Consider the following 20,992-nt stretch of genomic DNA (forward strand, 5'->3'; position numbering starts at 1 on the left):
AAGTTTGAGTTATATTTCTTGGTTAATCGTCTTTGAAAGACCTGTTTCTTCAACATTTCAGACTTGTACCTACTCAACTTGATGATGAGTAGAGTGATCATACAAGGCGCAGCCAAGAGTCTTGTGGCTTGACTCACGCGATGCTGGAGAATAGCCCGTGAACTAAAATAGTTCAACGCTGTCATCTTTCCACGTAGTGTGCAATCATCCTAAATTACCATCAATTGTGGCGTTTGTTCATTCTCAATGGGACATCTCATCTTACCCATTACTTCCAGAAACCCTGACGATGTATCCGTATCCGTACGGCACATCCACTTTCCGACGGAGTTGATATAGGGCACAACCGAGGTTTTTGAACCTCATATCCATGGAACTGCGTGTCCTGACTCGATTCAACTCTGACTCTCTGAATTCCAGTAGCTTTGAGTTTAGCCAAGCTATCCACGTACGACGCTGCCTGGGCGGAAGCATCCGTACCCAGGATCGTGGTCGCTGCAGCTTCTGACAACGGACAATGCTTTAGCGCTTACTACTGAACTCTATCGCACTACCGAGGGTAATTGCTCCTCATATTTGACACAAGGCCATGAGGGTCAATCCCTGAACCTGAGTAATGAGTGATATGGCCGGGCTGTCCCTGAATTTTGAGCAAATCAATGGATATTGCCGTTGCAGAGGCTGAAAGGGATGGAATGTCGGTCAATGATAATGACTTCCTTTAAGTGAAAGTTTGACATAGATGAGTGGGACGGGATAGTAATTCCCGAAAGTCCACAGTTCCATGTCATCTTTGGGCACCTTATTTTAGAATAAGCCGTGCATATCCATCCATCCATCCATTTGTATGGGCCCAGCCCAGCCGTAGTGTCTCAGCATGTCTTAGACACGATGTTTAGAGCATTCCTGTAAAGAAATCGACAACTGTGCTGGTTGCAGATGAGACAACAGTCAGTGCCCAATGACGGAACGACATAGCGATCGGATCGCAAGACCCCTTCGAGTGTTTAACCCGCCCATCGTGGTAAAGCTTTTGCGTCGCCAAGTTATTGGCTGAGGCTGAGGGGCCGACAGCGTAACACACAACATGGAGCCTTCGATTAAGTCTATGTCTGCCCCTGAACTAGAATCGGACGGATACAACCGTATAGGTACTGCAATGTCGTGAAGTTAACGAGCATGTAATTTCAATGTCTGTACCCGCACAGGTCCGCTGGGCGCTTGTCATCGATAGATAGGAAGCTAGTTCTGATCGGCTTGGCAGGATGGCGACATTAGTCGTTAGGGCGAAGCGCGATAACCTTCGAATATCGAGAATGCAATGCAACGGGATGGGTCTTGTTGTCTTTGAGTTGTGGGACTGATTGGCTTGTCTTTGTTCGTTTGTTAGTGACTGTTGAGCCGCCGCCGTTGAAAGGCACGCCAAGAAAGCCAGAGCCTTGGTAAAAAAGAGGAGTAGGAAATATAGGTCTAGAACTATTGATCGACGCTGTATTGGACTTCCTGGTCGATTGAATACTGATCCAAGTTGTCCGACCTGTATGCATGTCTTGTTTTTCTCTGATACAGATGTGCCTGCTAAGCACAAACAGTCAGCCATGAGGCATTTCTTGATCTTCACCTAAGTGTTTTGTAATCAAGAAATCAGAAAAATCAGAAACTCAACTATTGCTCTTCGAATTCCTGTGATTGTCGGTGTGGCGATAAACATCAACCACTATCGCCATTAGCCAGGTACAGAGTTAAGTCCGTCTAGCGGGTTCGATCAGAATGTTAGCCGCCCATTGGAACCTAAACTAGCCGTTGAAATTGACGCGACGACTCTGTTGAACCGAGGTCAAGTCGATGATTGGTCAATGGCACCCAAGATACAATCAGTGGGCAATAAATTAAATCAATAAACATTAATCTATTTGCCGGCAAATCTTGCAGAGTAAAAACTTTTTAATTCGAGGTGAAAGCCCAATCTCAGCAAGGTCCAGCAGTTAACCCCTACTGCAGCGGGCCCCTGGGTTCTTTCCCGAGCTAGACGCAGGGGGCGGCGCGATGGTACCTGGACTTAGTGGTCGCGTCGCTCGCTACGCCAAGAGCCACCCGACGTTAGTGCAGTTTTTCAGGGGAGGGGCACCTAAAGAGAGACACGCAGACACGGGAACAGCACAGCAGTCTAGTGAAAGAGATGGAGATGGAAAGACCGACCCAGGTCTTGTTTGTAACTGGGCATGTGTGAAGGAGGAAGGAGGCGAAGCCCTGGAGGCAACCACGAACCAATCTAATCCATCAGAGACGAGATTGAGAGGACCTGTATCATTGATCAACTCATTTATGATATTCCACTCGCCTAAAGTCTTTTGATCTTTGTTTTTTCTCTTCTTCCTTTTTTTCATCGTGACATGCATTGGTCATAACTGTCAACTCTCGCACGAGCAATATCATCGCCATAGCGGATCCTTAATTACTCTTTTAGTGGACTTAACCCCGGATTGTCAAACCGAGCCAACAGCAACAATTACGCTTGGCTTCTTGGGCAGCCTATTTGTGGCCTTTCATAGCTTAGGTCCAGCAGTCCCTGATCTGATCAGCTGATGATCTCTCCCCTTTGCAGAACGCTACAGATTGAGCTGCGACCTCTTCCCAGCTCCCACTCTCATCCGCAGATCTCTACTGTTTCAACGATCAACTCCAACCACAACGACTATCACACACGATAATTACCGTTACTGACCTTTCAAACTCAATTCCAACATCGCGCCTCATTATCTGTGCCATGACTTCCTCTGTCGCTTGAACTCTGGCCTTCATCAGCGATTTCACGATGCGATAGATTCAGCCCCCTCCATTGACTCCAACTACTTCCACTCGTTCGCTCGATTCCTTACGCTGTACCACGTCGTCTCACGCGCATATTCGCCGATTCCTCGATTAAAGTCACACCGAAAATCCCGGCGCCTTTCTTAACGCCGTCGTGCTTCCCAAAACCCCTTTCGGAAGCGTACTGTTTTTCGACTGCAACCACTGACGCCTGCCGCCTCCATGATGACCTCGGCCGTTAGGCCTTCGTCACAAGTGTCTATTTCTGGCAGTGGCACCGCCACCATGGCCACCAGCAAGCTCCAGCCGTTGACATATGACGGCGGTGAGCTACGAATTGTCTTAGTGCCAACCTCCGACGATGGACATGATGAAGATAATAATGTTCAAGATTATGAGGTCGACCGGCGATTCTCATCCGACAGCTATAGGTCTTACAGAGCACCAGACCAGTCCATTCCCACGCATCCTATCCCGTCTTTGCAAGATGCTTTCGCCGAATCTTTAGACGAGGTCACACGCGAATCCGACGGACCTGGGAAACCAAAACTGAGAGAACTTGACGCACAAGGTCGTCGAGCGAAATTGCTGGAACAATATGCCGAAGACGAACCATTCGATTCATTATGGCGATATCGACCGGGCCAGCAACAACATGAAATGTACAAACTTATCTCGCAAATTACCTTTGGCGTGTATCTTCTGCTCAATAGCTTAGCCGCCGACAACGCCCAAGTCGTGACCATTCTTCAAGGACATATCGATGAGGTGGACGAGTTCCTTGAGGTGATGTTGGAGGACTTTTCGCAGGCTCAGAAGGACCTCTCTGAGCGTATCGCCCATCTTCAACTTCCCATGGCCAACAGACAAGCTTTCGAGAATATGCTTGAAGATCGAGCATTCCGGGCTCAGATTCTTGCTGGAAACGAAAAGATCGATCATATCCTTGCTCGAACAAACGCTGCCATGAAACAATGGGACGACGATATTGATGCAGGACTTCGCTCTAGTGAGGCGTTCATGGAGTGGCTCAACGAACACAAAGATATCGATTGGTCTGAAGCCGATCCTGATCTCGAGAGTATTTACCGGGCTATGAAGGGCAATGCTGATGGATGGCTCAATACCTTTGACGATCTCAATAATCAAGCACAAGATCTCAATGGATTGGTTATCAAACTCATGACTATCGTGGCAGAGATGGAGAAGACAGCTGGTGAGGTCAGCCGCAAGACCTGGGTAAGTTAAATCTCGCTTTGTGAAATACCGAGCTAACAAGAGAAGGCAACCATTCCTCCCTTTACCATACCGACGGATGAACCGAAGCCTCAAGAGCAAACGAATATGTCTCCCCCACAATCAAGATCTCATAACACGAAGTCCATGATGAGCGTGGCCCCCAGCATCGCCCCCAGCATCATGAGCTACGACTCACGCGCCGAAATCAACACATTAAGCGACTTTCCTCTACCGGGAATTACTCCTCTACTACCACCTACCACATATCACCGCGCCAGTTTCAAGCCTTCGCCAAATTTGAGTGCATCCTCTGCTTCACCCAGGCCCAATACCAGCTCAAGCGCATCACCTTCAGCTTCTACACCTAATACGAATGCTCTGACCCCTTCATCTGGTGCAACTACTCCAAGGGCGTCTGTTGCGGGTGATACAAAGCAGGCAGTTAAGGAGGCAGACGACAGTGATGCAAACAGTGGGTTTGACGATGGACCGCTGTACATCCTCCAACCCAAGGTTTATACCCCCAAAATGACCTCGCCTGCAGTAATGCGTCCCGACACTCCCCCCTCCGAGGACGAGGCCAAACGACGAACGATTACACCCTCGATGCACATTCCCCCACTTCAAGAACTGCCTGAAACTCATTATCAAGAACTGCCTAAAACTCAGTATCAAGAACTACCTAAGACTCAATACCAAGAACTACCTAAAACGCAGTATCAAGAACTGCCTAAGACTCAGTACCAAGAACCACCAGCGCAGAGACGGACACTCACCCAGTCCGTTCAGGATGCAATGGGATTGCAGAAGAAAACTTCACTACGACAAAGAGTTTCGCTGAAAAGGAGTCCCCCCGAATCCATTCAAATCCCCCCACGAAACTTCACAGAAGCACAACAAGCAAACCGCCCATCCCCTGCTAGCACGACTCAGCGTCCCGTAAGATCCCAACATGGTTCTGAGCTAGAGGTACAGCAACCTCATCGACTACCCCGTGCTAGCTCCCATGCCGACTTTAACGCTCCACGATTTCCTCCTACCTTACCTTCGCCTCACTCCGAATACCAGCAGACATATCACCCCGTCCGTGCATCGCCTCACTCACCACTGCAGCAAAGACCTCACACAGCCGGTCCAGCTGATCAATACCATAATTCGGGATATTTCCAAGGTCACCAGCGTAATCAGCCCTCTCGAATGGGAGGTATGAGTACCCTCAGTAGCGTGACAACAGCGACCAACGACGATGCTGCCACAGTGACTTCCCGGGCTACAACTCAAGCTGGAGGCAAGCGAGTTAAGAAGAAGAAGAGTGCATTTGGATGGCTTAAGAAGGCATTCAGTCTCGATGAAGATGAAAAGGCCGAGTATGAGGCACGCAAGGCCATGCAGTACCAGAACCAGTACCAGAATCAGTATTATGACGGTCACAGCCCCAAGTTCCTGGATGGAAAGAGAATTCGATAACAAGGGGGAGTTCCGAGACGGTGTGGTAGTTGGTCCATCTTCCTTTAATCATGCAAAGCTATGGATCTTTGCGAATTTATACCCGGCGACTTCACTCGCCTGATTTTACAACATATCTATCTAAGCGATCCCCTCATTTCATTTTATCAACTCAATGTTTGGTATACATCGTAGGCACTACTACACTCCGATGAAACTTTTCTTTGTCTTGGCATGCCACAACCATTGGCCAGCGATGAAGGCGTTTCTGATTGGGTTTATCGGCGGTAAAGAAGTTAATCTGTTTTGCATCTTGAAATTCTGGGACGACTTTGTTGGGGGATGAATTGATGGAAAGGAAATAAGGAATTTACAAATACAAATATATAAGAAAGAATTTAAAGGCTGCCATGCATGATGGCATCAAGTATATTCACAAATTTACGTATAAATCGTCAGGGTGTCAGAAGAATTAGCCGCTAAGAGCATAAGAGACGAAATAATTTGGTGACTTTGTGCTAGCTTAGACCAGCACTTAGGTTACTTTATTTTAGTAGCCTAAGCCTTAGAGGACAATTTTTCTGTCACTCCCCAAATCCGTAGCTCTTGACACGGCTAAAGAAGAAGGGCTTGTCGTTCTTCAAGTGAAACTCTGCCCAGTCATCCGTAAGTTTGTTGTAGCTGTAGAAGCCACGCCAGATGAGCTTATTGTTGCGAGAACCCTTGCCCTTGCCAGCACTCCGCAACGAGAGATCCATACGGTACATATACTTGGTTCCGACGCCCTCGGTCTCAATGAAAACGTCACCTTCTGGATCACGGTCTCGATCGTGAACTCCTGCAGCGGCGGTGGTTGGAAGATCTATAGTTGGAGGATCATCGCTGACCGAGGATAGACGCCAGCGACCGCGAAGAGCGTAAGACATGACTGCGGAGGGTAGATGAGGTTGTGCTACACCTCTGTGGGTACTAAGTTCATCCCTTGTAAGGTGATGCACGACATCTACGGGCTCATTCGTGGTGAGAAGGCTGATAAGAGTGCCGTCGCGGAAGAAGCGAAGGTATCGGTAGTAAGTAACGATATGAATCGGAGCTCCCCAAGTAGGTTGGTTCGATGAGGCCTGCCCAGGGCGGATGTAATTGACCGTAGAGATATAACAGCCGTTAAAGCGGATTCTTGGTCGTGAGCGGAAGAGGTTCTTCCAAGTGGGATACACTGATGGTATCAAAGATTCTGTGAATGCGATATTGGCTTCTTCCCTACGTTGCGCAAGCTCCGAGGGGCTTATCACGAAACCATCTTGGATTTCAGGGCCTTCTTGCTCTTCTTCTGGAAGCTCGTCCCACTCTACACCCTTCTCGAAGCGGTACAGCTGAGAAGCGAAGCCGACTTCTGAACCGAGAGCTACACGGCGCCAAATACGCTGTTCGGAAGCAACGAGGTAGGCTAAACGCTTGCATACGCGGGATAGACGTCCAAAATCTCCGACATCTGTGATGGCGACCTCATGGAGAATGTGAATGAGGATCTCATCGGGGAGGTCGGCAAGGGGACATGGCGGCTCTGGCATGCCCTCAACAGGAGGCGGAGCTGCTTCAATTTTCAAGCCGGCAAAACTGGCGAGGAGTTCGCCTATAGGTAGAGGTTTTGCCTCTACTACTGCTTCTGGTTTGGGCGGTTGTGGTGCTGCCTCTGTTGTGCTTGCTGTGGCTGGGGCGGGTGTCTTGGTGGCTGTCGGTGAGACTGGTCGTGGAGCTGCCTTTTGAGGGAAGTGCTTCTCACGATATCTCCGATCAACACCATTATCAAGCTGTAAATAAAGTCAGTTTCATCATATCATAGTGTAGTGAGTTATACATACGCGGTAAGCCTTGCGGTAAAGCTTCAAGCTATCACCCATATTACCCTGCCCCTCCTTATGCATCGCCTCTTCAAAATGATCCAGCGCCGAAACAAGCTTCTTTCCCTTCCGATCATGATGAGCCTCCTGAGCCGGTTGTGTTACGGGCGGTTGATCCTGGTCAAAAGATTGACTCTGGACGTAATCATCTTCAGCATCATCCGCAGGCGCAGGAGCGGGCTTGTGTGGCAACGATGAGATAGGGCCGTGATGAGGCCGTCTGGAGGGACCTGCTGCAGCAGGTTCAGGATGGTCATTCCTCGTTTTAAGATCAGAAAGCCATTTCTGTCGGAACGACTCGAGTTCCGAATTTAATTCGTTTTCGTTGGAAGACATTATGAGAGGCGTGTAGTTTGTATGCCGTTATGTCCGGTTATCCGATCTTTATAGTAGCGGTGGAGATTTCTTTTTTACAAAGGATTCATTATCACGATTCAGGCAAAGCAGGATTAATTTGCCGGTTGAGTCAATCTCAGAGTGGAAAAGTGAGGGTGAGAAGAGAAAAGGGTTGATTCGAGGTGTTGAGATAGATGATGATGCAAAGAGGGCGAATAGAAAGCTGTGGTTCGCCGACAGAGTCATACCGTCTAAGCAATTACGGTGGATGGATGAGGTTAGTGCACTGGAGATACGGTGAAAGTGGATGACAAATCTCAACGATGGGCAGCTCGTAACGGTTCACGATACTATAAGCTGAGATATCCATATTTCAACTTCATATCGTGATCGCACTTGGTTTTTTGTGAAGTGTTCTTGATTGACCAAGTCTCGAAGATGTGTGTTGAAGATTATCTTGACTCTGATTGCCTGTGATGACGCGAATGAGATGTGCTCTTGTCACAGCGATTATGAGATAAGCATAAATACGAAGCATCCTCCACTCAGACGGGTAACAGAAGCATTATCCTCAAAAGTTTAGGATGCTAAAACAAAGTAGCCTAAGTGCTAATCTAAGCTGGCATAATTTATTTCGTCTCTTATGCTCTCGGCGGGCAATTCTTTTAATAACCGGGCAGTGCATCCTTTCTTGTTAACGATACCCTATAGCATCAACAGGTCCATGAAGTCCGAGTCTTCAACCAACGGCTGCAACATCACTAGGTCTAACTTGAACAAAACCGCTTTTTATCCAGCTATAAACCTGGCAAGACAGTATTCTCGTGTAAATTCCCTGCATGAAAAGTGAGATTCAGGATGATCGCTTTGTAATCTCAAGTCTTCAGCGTCATCGAGCGTCATGCCAACGTTGAGATTCCTGATGTATAAGAGCTCAGTTTAAGCGGCCATATAGGCAGTGTAGAATCAATTCACTCACAATAAATCTCAATTAATATCCTCTCGATCGATTAACCAAGCTAAACACCATGGACCGTGCTTTCTATACTGCTACTCTCGACAATGTCAGCATCGCTTACACGGATACTTCTTCCGAGGGGAGCGAGAAAGGCGTTGTAGTTTTGATCCATGGCTTTCCTCAAACTTCGTATCAGTTTCGCAAAGTAATTGGCCCAATTGCTTCAGCAGGGTGAGTAAATCAAGAGAACGCTTTGCTTGAATGAAATACCGATACTCTCTTAGATACCGTGTCATTACCCCAGACTACCGTGGAGCCGGGTACTCGCACAGAACACAGACGGGCTTCACCAAAACGGAAATGGCATCGGATATCTTACAACTTCTAGACCACCTCTCTATCAAAGACCCAGTTCATATCGTTGGCCATGACATTGGTGGCATGATAGCCTATGCATTTGCCTCACGATACGTCGACCGCACAGCGTCAGTTATCTGGGGAGAATGTCCTCTTCCAGGCACTCAGGCTCACGAAGACACATGGAAGGTCCACGGCGTCCTCCACTTCCATTTCTGGTTCCACCAAGTCCTTGACCTCCCCGAAGCTCTCGTTTCAGGCAAAGAAGAGATCTACCTGGGTCACTTTTACGATAAGCTTTCATACAACTCCTCAGCTATCAGTCAAGAGGATCTTGACTACTACGTTAAAATGTTCAGCCGACCAGGAGCTTTACGCTGTGGTTTCAACATGTACAGAGCATTTGGACAAGACTCAGAGGAGAATCGTGAGTGGGTTGCCAAGCATGGGAAGTGCAAGGTGAGAGCGCTAGGTCTCAACGGCGGAGAATGCCAGTTTAGTCAAGTGGCAGAGCAGATGATGGAAGAGGCTCACGAGAAGGGGACCTTTAGTGTTGCTTCAGTGCCTAAGAGCGGACATTGGATCGCAGAAGAGAACCCTGAGGAGTTTGTACGCGCAGTGGTCGAGTTCGTTGGAAAGAAGTAATTGTCCAGGTGTCGGAACGGCAGCCGAGAGAATAAGAGACGAAATATTTTATTACTTTATGCTGGATTAGACTAGCACTTAGGTTACTTTATTATGGTTCTTTCTTTAAGCCTTAAAGAATAATTCATCGGCTCAGTATCCGTAGAGTGTTGATATTGATATCGGACTGATTATCTTATCGAAACCATCACGATCCACTAAAAAGCTTGGGGACCCTTTTGGCTTGGGAGACTTAACATCGAACCAATCAAAACCCGTCGTGACATCATGTCCACGGAAATCTGCGGCTCTCACAGGCACCTGACAGCTAAATGACCGCATATTTCCGGTACGTACCCTTCAATCTGTGCCTGTGAAAGGCGCAAAAGACGTTTTTTCTGTACCTGTCCAGCCATTCACGTTTCACCGAGCTTCCGACCCCGGGGAGGCGATATTCTTTTTTGTTTATTTGCTTGGTAAGAAGACGCAATTGCAATAAGAAACATAGAGAAAAGCAAAATAGTACTAGAATTACTCTTTGTCATCTAAACTACCTTAAGAGTCACACTATTAAAGCGCAATCACAGAGGGACCCAGTATCAAGACGATACTAGCCGACAGACCGATCTCGACTCGACTCCTCCTCCGGCCGGCCTCGGGAGAAGAGTGTCTTTTTTTTCGCTTTTTTAATTCCCCAACATTCTATTCTGTCTTGTTCGGCTTTTTACCTCCGAACAATTTCTCCAAAAACGTGACGGCACAAGTCGATATACTTTATCTATCAGAAACAAGGAGCTTTTGTTCCCTTGCTTTTTGTTAGATCGCCACTATCGAGGAGCTATCCACCAGAAACCGCTACATATCGAGTCATCGTCATCGACACCTCACAACGACCTAGACCTATACATACCTACTACTTCCTTTCTCTCTTGCATATTTCCCCTGGTCCTTCGAAATTGCTTCACCTTTTGCATCAATTGCTCGACCATGAACTGAAGAGACCGTATACATACTTCGCATCCCACCAAAATGGCCACTGTCGGCACAAATCGCCCCGGTGGCTACGACCACCACCACCACCAAAACCCTCTACAGAACGACGACGAATTCTCTTTACGCCATATGATGGCCGAACCTCACGGACCCGATAGTGCGAGGGACATCCTCAGCGGTAGCAGCTCAATACCAGCTGCAGGCGATGCAAATGGGAATGGAGTCGTTGATATCACTGCGACGCAAAAGATGGTATCGGCCATGTCGGGCAGTCTATTAACGTCATTGCTCGGTATGTCTCTCTTCTTACTCACTAATGAACCCCAAATACTAACTTGCCTTGTTCAGTCACACCTCTCGATGTCGTCCGCGTGCGCCTCCAATCGCAAAAAGCCCCTCAATCAGTTGTCGACTTCTCCAAACTCGCCATCACAACCTCCTCCCTCTCCCCCGCCCAAACCGCCGAACTGGGTATCACATCATGCTGTCGCGAAGTCTTCTTTTCCGGAGGCAACGCCGAATTCTGTCTCGCAGCACCTAGGATAGACGGCATTACCTCTGCGCCTCCACCTCCAGCCGAATGCGCCGTCGAAGAAGTCCAGCGCCGCACTTTCAGCTCTACCTTTGACGGCCTGCGAAAAATTGCCCGCAATGAGGGCGTCACGACTCTTTGGCGGGGGCTGTCACCTACGCTCGTTATGGCTATTCCTTCGAATATTATTTACTTTACTGGATACGATTACCTGCGATTTAACTCGAATAGTCCCTTTTCACGATTTTCCGATACATCGGCTCCTTTGACGGCTGGATCGGCTGCTCGAGTCCTTGCAGCTACCGCTGTGAGCCCCATCGAACTTGTCAAGACAAGAATGCAGGCCGCTTCTGGAGCTTCGACAACGAACCACTTGGTGGAGGCTTTTGAAAGTGTCAAGGGAATGGTTGAAACACATGGATATACTGCGCTATGGCGAGGTTTGACATTGACTTTGTGGAGAGATGTTCCTTTCTCGGGTCTGTACTGGTGGGGATACGAATCGATACGATCACGATTGACGGACTACAGAGAAAGCCGCCAAGGCAGCTCTCTGCCATTCGAAGACCATCTGGCAGAATCAAGAAGACGGGCCCAGGTCAAGGAGAACCACACCGAAACCTTTGTGGACGCTTTCACAGCCGGTGCACTATCCGGAGCCTTCGCCTCATTCATCACAACACCGTTCGACGTCGGCAAGACACGAACACAAATTTACCAGGATGGTTCAAAGAAGGCCCAGCAAAGCGCCGCCAGCGCAGCGCCCGAGGAGCGCAGTATGGTGCGTCTCCTCTGGCACATCTTCAAGACCGAAGGAGCCTCAGGTCTATGGAAGGGATGGATCCCGCGAACCCTCAAGGTTGCGCCCGCATGTGCCATCATGATCAGCAGCTACGAGGTCGGCAAGCGAGCGTTCCGTGGTGTGAACGAGCGACATCTTAACGGCACAAAAGAATGATGAGAAAAGGAAATACCCCGAAACAAATGGTGGAGAGGAAAGCATTTATAGACGATGATTTGGCGTTACAAGGAGGTGGCGAAGAGGTGAAATAAGAACTCTTCTCTTTGGAATTGCTATTGGTGTTTTTGTTTAGCTGGCGATCTGGTTAGAAGGGAGATGGCTGTACTGTACTCAATACCTCACAGATAGATAATAATTGTACTACTACGTGTAAGAGTAGAAATGTTCACTCAATGACTCTCATATGCCCATGCATGCGCGTAGTTGACTATTATTAGTCAAAGTAATCATTCCCCAATTTCGAAGAACTCAAAAGGACCTGTCCTGACTAAACTGGCATCAAAATATTCTCCATCTTCAATTCTTGGGTTGAGTGAGGTTCAAGAATTGGGCGGCGATATTCAGTTATCGAGGCCGCCATCTACAAAAAGTGGGACTTTGAAGACTTCGATCTTGAACAGGCACATTAAGGCTTATACAAAGATCAAAAGATAATCCCAAGTCAGTAAAAGCTCAAAGGTATGCTTTAGGTACTCTCTCTGTTTCTGAAGAAAATTTAGTATCAGTGGCCAAAACCAATAGATTCTTCAATATTTCCTCTCAGAAAATCTTTCACTAACATCTCACAGCCATCATGTACTCACTCACCTGCGACGACGGCATCCGTCTCGGTAGAGACGTATACGTCCTCGACATTCAAAGAACCTCCGCCGGTCTCGCAGCCATCTCATCAGACCAAAACCTCTCTCTTCTCGACCCAACTCGTCTCTCAGCAGGTCCTCAGCACCAGCTTGCTACTCAGCATGGTAACTTGACGACGTTGCGTGTGGTTGATAGCAATGCTGCTCTTGTTTGCACGGCGGGTGAGAATGGTACTGTTGGAGTGTGGGATTTGAGACAGGGTACCAGCGTTATGCAATTCCAAGGTGAGTTTGTACGTGAAATAAGTGTTGCGATATGTATTGACGGTGTTATAGCGAGCCAGGCGCCTATTCTTTCTATGGCTGCTAGTCTAGAAACACAGACCATCGCCGTTGGAACGGAACTCCAGAACCACTCAGCATCTATCCATCTCTGGTACACTCTCCACCCTCTCACTCAAACCAACCCTCTAACAAAGTCAGGGACGTCCGCTCAACCCCAACCGCCAAAGCACACTACCAAGAAGTCCACAGCGACGACGTAACAGACCTCTCCTTCAACCCTTCTAACCCAGCTCTTCTCCTCTCCGGCTCAACCGATGGTCTTGTAAACGTCTACGACACCCGTATCGAGGATGAGGACGACCTCACTGTGCAAACCTGCAATGTCGATGCTTCCATCCATCGCGCTGCCTGGCTCTCTGCGACAGAAGTAGCAGCTCTTTCTCACGATGAGCGCTGCGCTTTGTACGATGTGAGCGAGGAGCACGCAAATGGTGACGCTGTACAGGAGTTTGGCGATATGAGATCTGTTCTAGGATGTCAATACGTCGCTGATATTACGCCCAAGATGGACGGTAGCGGCGCTGTTCTCGGCGCTGGAGCTCAAGAGTAAGTTCAATCTCCTAAGCTACATATATGTACAGACGCTGATACTATGATAGTAAACAAGCATTTGAGCTTGTATTCCTTGCCAAGAACCCCAATGGTGAGGGATGGGCTTTGGATCGGGACAACAGTGTTGCTCTGCCTGGTGCTCACGGCGACGAGATTGTGCGATCTTTCTGCTTCTTTGATGAGGCACACGTTGTGTACACAGCTGGTGAGGATGGATTTGTCAAGGCTTGGAGGCCTAATTGATCAACGAGAAACGTGAAACGTATAAAATAGAGTAAAAACACGGCGTTTAAATCATGAGAATATGAATGAGCAAGAGATCTTAACTATGAACCAACAGGGCAGTCTCGCTCCCTTGCGTCTAAAGCCTTGTCCATTTCTACAATAGAAGGTATTGGACTTGGAAGGGTCAGTAAAATTGAGTCCAAATGATATAGACTTGCATGCCGAATTGAACGAGCTATCAATAACCTACACTAATTCAGGATTGGGTCAATGTTATGTGTTCAAACATCCGAGACTCATCTGGTCTCTTGTTCTTGATTAAAAATATTTATATCTACTCTAATGGCTGTGCAAGTGGTATCTTGGAGCAAGAAATCATAAGCCGTGTCGAGAAACCCCAGATATGGCGGTTGACCTAACTTTTGCAATTTGTTGCATTGCACGCCCGTTCATATATATGTCATCCAAAATCATCAATTATCAAACAGTCACCCCTTTTATTGCAGGCTCTCAATGACCATAGCAGAAGCACCACCACCACCGTTGCAAATACCAACGGCACCAATCTTGGCCTTCTTCTCCTTGAGAACGGAAGCAAGAGTGGTGACAATACGAGCACCAGAGCAGCCAAGAGGGTGGCCAATGGCAACGGAACCACCGAAGACGTTGACCTGCTCAGGCTTGAGACCGAGGATCTTCATGTTGGCAAGGGCAACAGCGGAGAAAGCCTCATTGATCTCGTAGTACTCAACCTGCTCAGCGGTCAGGCCAGCGTGCTTAATGGCCTTGGGAATGGCCAGAGCAGGAGCAATGGTGAAGCGCTCAGGCTCACGCTCGGCATCACCCCAACCAAGAATCTTGGCAACGGGCTTGAGGTTGAGCTCCTTGAGCTTAGCCTCAGAGACAAGGACAACAGCGGCGGCACCATCGTTGATGGGGGCGGCGTTAGGGGCAGTGACGGTACCGTCGGGCTTGAAAGCAGGGCGCATGGCCTTGAGCTTGTCAACGTTCAGGTTCTTGACCTCGTCGTCACGCTCAACCTTGATGGCGGGCTTGCCACGGCCACCAGGAATCTCGATAGGGACAATCTCAGTGAAGAGACCGGCCTCAGTGGCGGCCTGAGCCTTTTTGTAGGAGTTAATGGCGTACTCGTCCTGAGCCTCGCGGGTGAGCTCGTGGTCGTCGACACAGAGCTCAGCAGAGATACCCATATGGTCCTTCTTGAAAGAGTCGGTCAGACCGTCCTTGAGGACACCGTCGACGAGGGTCTGGTCGCCGTACTTGGCACCGTTTCGGAGGTTGGGGAGGTAGTGAGGAGTGTTGGACATGGACTCGGTTCCGCCGGCAACGACAATATCGGAGGTACCGAGCATGATGTTCTGGGCACCAAGGATGATGGCCTTGAGCGAAGAAGCGCAGACCTTGTTCACGGTTGTGGCAATAACGGTTTGGGGGAGACCGGCACCGATGGCACATTGGCGGGCAGGGCCCTGGCCGACACTAGAAGCAATTGTGTTAGTGAAGGTCCAAGGCTATTTTGAATCGACTTCAGAGGATTGCGGCAAAATCGCCAACACCAAAATCCACCGAAGTTGCAGATCTTGGGTTCGGTGGTTTCGAGGTCGGCCATCATGATGGCGGGGTATGGGAAAACACCTACCCAGCAGAGAGAACATTGCCGAAGAAGACCTCGTCGACATCCTCAGGCTTGATACCAGCACGCTCAACGGCACCTATATAGTAGAATTAGTATACCGGTCGTTTGTTTTCACTTTCTCGTTGTGTGGTTTGCTCGTACCCTTGATGGCGTGGGATCCCAGCTGAACGGCGGTCTGGCTGGACAGAGAGCTATAATCATGTTAGTCAATGCACAGAAGACACCAATGGCATTCAGGTTAAGACTATTACTTACCCAAGGAAAGAGCCGATGGGAGTACGGGCGGTAGAGACGATGTAGACGGGGGGAAGGTTGGCCATTTTGACGGTTGATGAGATGGATGAATGTTACAGGAGACAAAAAGATCGTCAGATGGGAGCTCTTAGTTTATAGATTGATATAAAAGGAGCTAACAAACTTGGGTGGAGCGGAAATCGGCGGCAAATTTGTTGAGTAGGACAACAGAAGCGAAGCTGCAACCTTGACTCTTAGTAGCTGCAAGTCTACAGCCGAGACTGTGATTCCATAACCTTCCGAATTATCTAAGCTTAAGCCTGGCATTGACCGTATTGGGCAATAGGGGACGCATAATAAATTAGGACCCTCCTTCTTTCCGTATCACTGGGTGGTTGCCATCACATTTGTCCTCGAATTCGGGAAACTTTACACCAAAACTCGGAGGCTTTGGAGGGGCACGGCTTATTGCGAATACGCTGCAGGCCGCTGTCGGTCGGCGGCATTGAGTGGACAGCGGGCAGGTCCCCTGTCCTAAATTCCGGCCCCACTTGTACCTGCCTCCGTCAGTGGAAGTTTTAGATGGAAGGCACGTGATATCGAAAAAGTTGGCGACAGAGAGCTAGCTGCGCGCAACGCCAGGCGAGCCAAAGTGAGTTTTAGGTGACAAGATTGACTGACGATTCAAGGCTGCATTGCATTCTTTCGTCGCCAATCACTTGCGCATCAACTACAAAATACCTGCGCATCTAATTAATAATCGGAAAAGATGGATGATCTCTACGACGAGTACGTATCTCCTTGCTTTAGTCGCGTTTCAAGCTTGAGATGTTGACAGCGCGCTGACTTATCGCGACAGGTTTGGTAACTTCATTGGCGAGGAGGCCGAGTCAGAGGAGGGCTCCGAGGTGGGTGTTGAGGCCAGCGACTACGTCTACGATGATGAGCCAGAGGCCCCCAGTGTGACGGGCCAGGAGCTCATGGAGCTTGACGGTAAGGATCACTGGAAGCTTGCTCCCATGAATATCTGCTAACTTGGAGATCTACAGATGGACCATCCAACGCGATCATACTTCACGAGGACAAACAGTACTACCCGACCGCCGAGCAGGTGTACGGTGCCGATGTCGAAACCCGTGTCGAAGAGGAAGACGCCCAGCCGCTGACCCAACCCATCATCGCGCCCATCGAGCAGAAGAAGTTCAATATCGAGGAAGCCGATCTCCCACCCGTCTTTTTCGACCGCGAATTCATGACAGATTTGATGAACTTTCCCGAGCAAACACGAAACGTAGCGTTGGCAGGACATCTACACCATGGAAAGACGGCGTTTATGGATATGTTGGTTCTCGAGACACATGATATCACGGATCGATTAGAACGAAGAGTTGGAAAGCACCGCGACGAACAATTGCGATACACAGATATCCACATCTTGGAGAGGGAACGAGGTCTATCTATCAAGGCTGCGCCAATGAGTCTTGTGCTACCCAGCACCAAGGGCAAGTCGCATCTTGTCAACCTGATCGATACCCCTGGACACGTCAACTTTGTCGATGAAGTTGCTGCCTCTTTCCGATTAGTCGACGGTGTTTGTCTGGTGGTGGACGTGGTTGAGGGAGTTCAAATCAACACAGAGCAGATCATCAAGCATGCTGTTCTTGAGGACATCCCCCTGACCCTCATCATCAACAAGATGGATCGCCTCATCCTTGAGCTAAAGCTACCACCCAAGGATGCATACTTCAAGCTCAAGCATGTTGTTGAGGAAGTCAACACCATTATCACAAACACAGCGCCCACCAAGGCTGCTTCAAAGCGTATAAGCCCCGAAAAGGGCAACGTTCTGTTTGCCTGCACGGATATGGGCTGGTGTTTTACACTACCAAGCTTCGCCAAGATGTACACAGATACCTTCGGAGATATCAACGTCGACGAGTTCGCGAAACGGTTATGGGGCGACATCTACTACAACCCGAAAAAGCGAAACTTCTCCCGGAAGCCTATCGACGAGCGTTCAGCGCGCTCATTCGTTCACTTCATCCTCGAACCCATCTACAAGATCTTTACGCACTCCATCAGCGATAGCCCCGAGCAACTGAAGCCGGTTTTGGCTTCATTGGGTATCGAGCTTAAGCCTTCCCAATACAAGGCTGATGCTAAGGTACTCCTCAAGCTGGTTTGCGAGCAGTTCTTTGGTCCCTCGACCGGCTTTGTGGATATGATCGTTAAGCATATTCCATCTCCTATTGAGACTGCTGAGCGGTTATTGGAGAGATACTATACCGGTCCCGTAGACACCAAGGTCGCTGCCTCGATGAAAGCATGTGACCAGGACGGGCCATTGGTCGTGCACATCACAAAGCTCTTCAACACAGCAGACGCCAAGAGCTTCCATTCTTTTGGTCGTGTACTGAGTGGTACAGTCCGACCAGGTATGCAAGTTCGTGTACTTGGTGAGGGTTACTCTCTGGATGACGAGGAAGATATGGCTATGGCGAATATTGCGGAAGTCTTTATCGGCGAAACAAGATATAACATTCCTACAGATGGCGTTCCAGCTGGTAACCTCGTTCTACTAAGTGGCGTCGATAACTCCATCGTCAAGTCAGCTACCATCCTCCCTCCCAAGCTTGAAGACGACGAGGACGCCTATATCTTCAGACCCATTACACACTTTACAGAATCAGTTCTCAAGGTCGCCGCTGAGCCTATCAACCCTTCAGAACTTCCCAAGATGCTTGACGGTCTAAGAAGGATTCAAAAGTCATACCCTCTCATCAAGACCAAGGTCGAGGAGTCAGGAGAGCATGTCGTCCTCGGAACTGGAGAGCTGTACATGGATTGTGTGTTGCACGATTTGCGTCGTCTATACGCCGATATGGACATCAAGGTTTCCGATCCTGTTACAAGGTTCTGCGAGACCGTCGTTGAGACATCAGCGACAAAGTGTTACGCCATCACACCGAACAAGAAGAACAAGATCACAATGGTTGCTGAGCAGCTGGAGAAGGGCATCTCAAATGACATTGAGAGCGGAGCAGTGCGCATCCGCGATCCCATTCGAAAGACTGCCAAGTTCTTCGAGGAGAAGCACGGCTGGGACAAGCTGGCTGCCCGCAGTATCTGGGCATTTGGACCTGAAGAGACAGGTCCCAACATCCTCCAGGACGATACACTTCCCACTGAGGTAAGTTTTCTGGACATCCCCCGCCGCAGTGTTTCCTGCAGCAGGATCCATATTCCATGTGCTTGACTAACCATGATTCAGGTGGACAAGAAAACCCTCAACGCAGTCAGGGAATCCATCCGACAAGGATTTAGCTGGGCCACCCGCGAGGGACCCTTGTGTGAAGAACGTAAGTCATCTATTTCGTTTACTCTGCAGGTTGATCTCAGTGTCTTGTACGACACGTCGCGCCGACAGCACCCCCGTACTCCCTTTCAACTGAAGAGTGGATATTGTGATAGTTCCATTATCAGTTAGTTTGACTGGTTGTGGATCGTGACAGCGTCAGGGGGGCAATTCCTTGTGTGGAGTTTCGAACTCTCCACATCTGACATTCGCCATGTCTTGCTGACATATTATACTGCTGGCAAAAGACTTGGCGTCTCCAGGTGTTGGTGTTCGCAAGGTCGTGATGGTGCCACCTGTCTCCGCTGTGTTGGCCGTTTGATTCTCGATGGTACTGTACAACGGAAAGATCCGTTTGACCGCCATCAGGAACAAAACGGAAAACAGTAACCGGCGATCCTTTCCCCCCTGGCGGTAGATAACACAACTCTGTTGAAACCCCTGCACAAGATACACAGATTATATCCAACACTATCGATACAGGACGATACTAACATGAGGCAACAGCGATACGAAACACCAAGTTCAAGGTTACAGATGTCCTTCTAGCCAACGAGGCCATCTTCCGTGGAGGCGGCCAGATCATCCCCACCTCCCGACGAGCCTGTTATTCCTCTTTCCTTATGGCTTCGCCTCGACTCATGGAGCCTGTCTATTCAGTCTCTGTGACGGGTCCCGAAGAGTCATACATGGAGGTCTATAACGTGCTCTCACGTCGTCGTGGCCATGTGCTATCAGACGGTCCTGTCGCCGGCACACCGTTATATCGCGTAAACGGTTTGCTACCAGTCATCGACAGTTTCGGTTTCGAAACAGATCTACGAATCAAGACTCAGGGTAGCTCCATGGTGAGTCTTGTCTTTGACAGCTGGAGTATCGTGCCTGGTGATCCTCTCGATCGCGAGCAGATCATCCGTCCTCTCCAGCCTGCTACTGCCCAAGCCACCGCTCGTGATTTCGTTCTCAAGACACGACGACGCAAGGGTCTCAGCGAAGACGTCAGCGTTAAGACATTCCTTGAGCCCGAATTCTACCAGAGCTTAATGGAGAGCGGTATGCTGGGGGAGATCTGAACACTGGAGTCCGGACGGTTTGGCCTGTGAAACAAAGACTGCATGAAGGAACTCCGTCAAGGATATTTTTGTAGCTTTACCCAAGAAGTTGGAACGTTTACCATGATAGAATCGTCATACACTCGGGCTTCGGCAATATGAGTTTCGTTACAAGGATCGGTTTAAACAACAGTGGCACACTGCAAAATGTTAGAGGATGATTGAGATGATTGGAAAGGTTTCAGATGAAGCATATAAACAGGGAACGATAATCTAAAATCAAGGCCAGGTGTTAGAGGTTCTTCAACATTTGTCTCGCCCTCATTTCGTCGTAATAATGAAAGTGCATATCTAGTTCGGTTTTGACTAGTTTCTACTCCCTTATCAACAGGCAATGATTGCCAATGATATGAGAGGGGGATTTATCCTCCAACCTTGCTGTGCATATTGTAGCGTCATGGGTTATGTATACGACAGTTTACGCAACAGATTGAAGTCCGAGCAGAATTTTATAGCATTAGGACTAGTGTCGCCATTGGGATCAGTCAACAAGTAATTAATATATATGCCCAACGTAATAGGAAGAACCAACGTCTCATAGAAGTTTCTACGGGACGATTAACCGTTAACCGTACCGGGCTTTTTCCACAGAAACCCTGCTTTTTTCAGGGACCACGGTACAGCACATGTGAATGACGAAGATGTTGATAAGCATTCAGTTACAGGGATTCGTTGACAGGACGTAAGGTTTGCTAGGATATCGGGAAGAAACT

At 48.8% G+C, this 20,992-nt stretch overlaps 7 protein-coding genes across 7 annotated transcripts; 5 read left to right on the forward strand and 2 right to left on the reverse strand.

Moving 5' to 3' along the window:
• Positions 1-3,096: 3,096 nt before the first annotated feature.
• Positions 3,097-5,517, forward strand: B0J16DRAFT_387173 (uncharacterized protein; the record flags this gene model as incomplete). The annotated part of the gene is made up of 2 exons (XM_046131648.1): positions 3,097-4,050; positions 4,096-5,517. 2 exons carry the CDS (start codon positions 3,097-3,099, stop codon positions 5,515-5,517), a joined length of 2,376 nt encoding a protein of 791 aa, XP_045979918.1.
• Positions 5,518-5,939: 422 nt separating this feature from the next.
• B0J16DRAFT_417015 (uncharacterized protein) lies at positions 5,940-7,935 on the reverse strand. Its single transcript, XM_046133651.1, has 2 exons — positions 7,359-7,935; positions 5,940-7,307 (listed from the first exon to the last, which is right to left on the reverse strand). The coding sequence occupies exons 1-2, from the start codon at positions 7,731-7,733 to the stop codon at positions 6,081-6,083; spliced, it is 1,602 nt and encodes a 533-aa protein (XP_045979919.1). The 5' UTR covers positions 7,734-7,935; the 3' UTR covers positions 5,940-6,080.
• Positions 7,936-8,719: 784 nt separating this feature from the next.
• On the forward strand, positions 8,720-9,818 carry B0J16DRAFT_346671 (Alpha/Beta hydrolase protein). The gene is made up of 2 exons (XM_046128482.1): positions 8,720-8,922; positions 8,976-9,818. Exons 1-2 carry the CDS (start codon positions 8,762-8,764, stop codon positions 9,691-9,693), a joined length of 879 nt encoding a protein of 292 aa, XP_045979920.1. The 5' UTR covers positions 8,720-8,761; the 3' UTR covers positions 9,694-9,818.
• A 676-nt stretch (positions 9,819-10,494) lies between these two features.
• On the forward strand, positions 10,495-12,373 carry B0J16DRAFT_169168 (mitochondrial carrier domain-containing protein). The gene is made up of 2 exons (XM_046122380.1): positions 10,495-10,957; positions 11,014-12,373. The coding sequence occupies exons 1-2, from the start codon at positions 10,702-10,704 to the stop codon at positions 12,153-12,155; spliced, it is 1,398 nt and encodes a 465-aa protein (XP_045979921.1). The 5' UTR covers positions 10,495-10,701; the 3' UTR covers positions 12,156-12,373.
• Positions 12,374-12,636: 263 nt separating this feature from the next.
• Positions 12,637-14,119, forward strand: B0J16DRAFT_169169 (WD40-repeat-containing domain protein). Its single transcript, XM_046122381.1, has 4 exons — positions 12,637-13,084; positions 13,136-13,235; positions 13,283-13,690; positions 13,744-14,119. Exons 1-4 carry the CDS (start codon positions 12,793-12,795, stop codon positions 13,937-13,939), a joined length of 996 nt encoding a protein of 331 aa, XP_045979922.1. The 5' UTR covers positions 12,637-12,792; the 3' UTR covers positions 13,940-14,119.
• A 22-nt stretch (positions 14,120-14,141) lies between these two features.
• B0J16DRAFT_346676 (Thiolase, N-terminal domain-containing protein) lies at positions 14,142-16,080 on the reverse strand. The gene is made up of 4 exons (XM_046128483.1): positions 15,834-16,080; positions 15,720-15,769; positions 15,582-15,654; positions 14,142-15,421 (listed from the first exon to the last, which is right to left on the reverse strand). Exons 1-4 carry the CDS (start codon positions 15,896-15,898, stop codon positions 14,419-14,421), a joined length of 1,191 nt encoding a protein of 396 aa, XP_045979923.1. The 5' UTR covers positions 15,899-16,080; the 3' UTR covers positions 14,142-14,418.
• A 408-nt stretch (positions 16,081-16,488) lies between these two features.
• On the forward strand, positions 16,489-20,579 carry B0J16DRAFT_346677 (P-loop containing nucleoside triphosphate hydrolase protein). Its single transcript, XM_046128484.1, has 5 exons — positions 16,489-16,601; positions 16,672-16,805; positions 16,862-19,002; positions 19,084-19,171; positions 19,675-20,579. The coding sequence occupies exons 1-5, from the start codon at positions 16,582-16,584 to the stop codon at positions 20,238-20,240; spliced, it is 2,949 nt and encodes a 982-aa protein (XP_045979924.1). The 5' UTR covers positions 16,489-16,581; the 3' UTR covers positions 20,241-20,579.
• The last annotated feature ends 413 nt before the right edge of the window (positions 20,580-20,992 follow it).

Source organism: Fusarium flagelliforme, assembly GCF_020744385.1.
Source record: "Fusarium flagelliforme strain FIESC 12 MPI-CAGE-AA-0113 chromosome Unknown B0J16scaffold_6, whole genome shotgun sequence".
Taxonomy (NCBI): Eukaryota; Fungi; Ascomycota; class Sordariomycetes; order Hypocreales; family Nectriaceae; genus Fusarium; species Fusarium flagelliforme.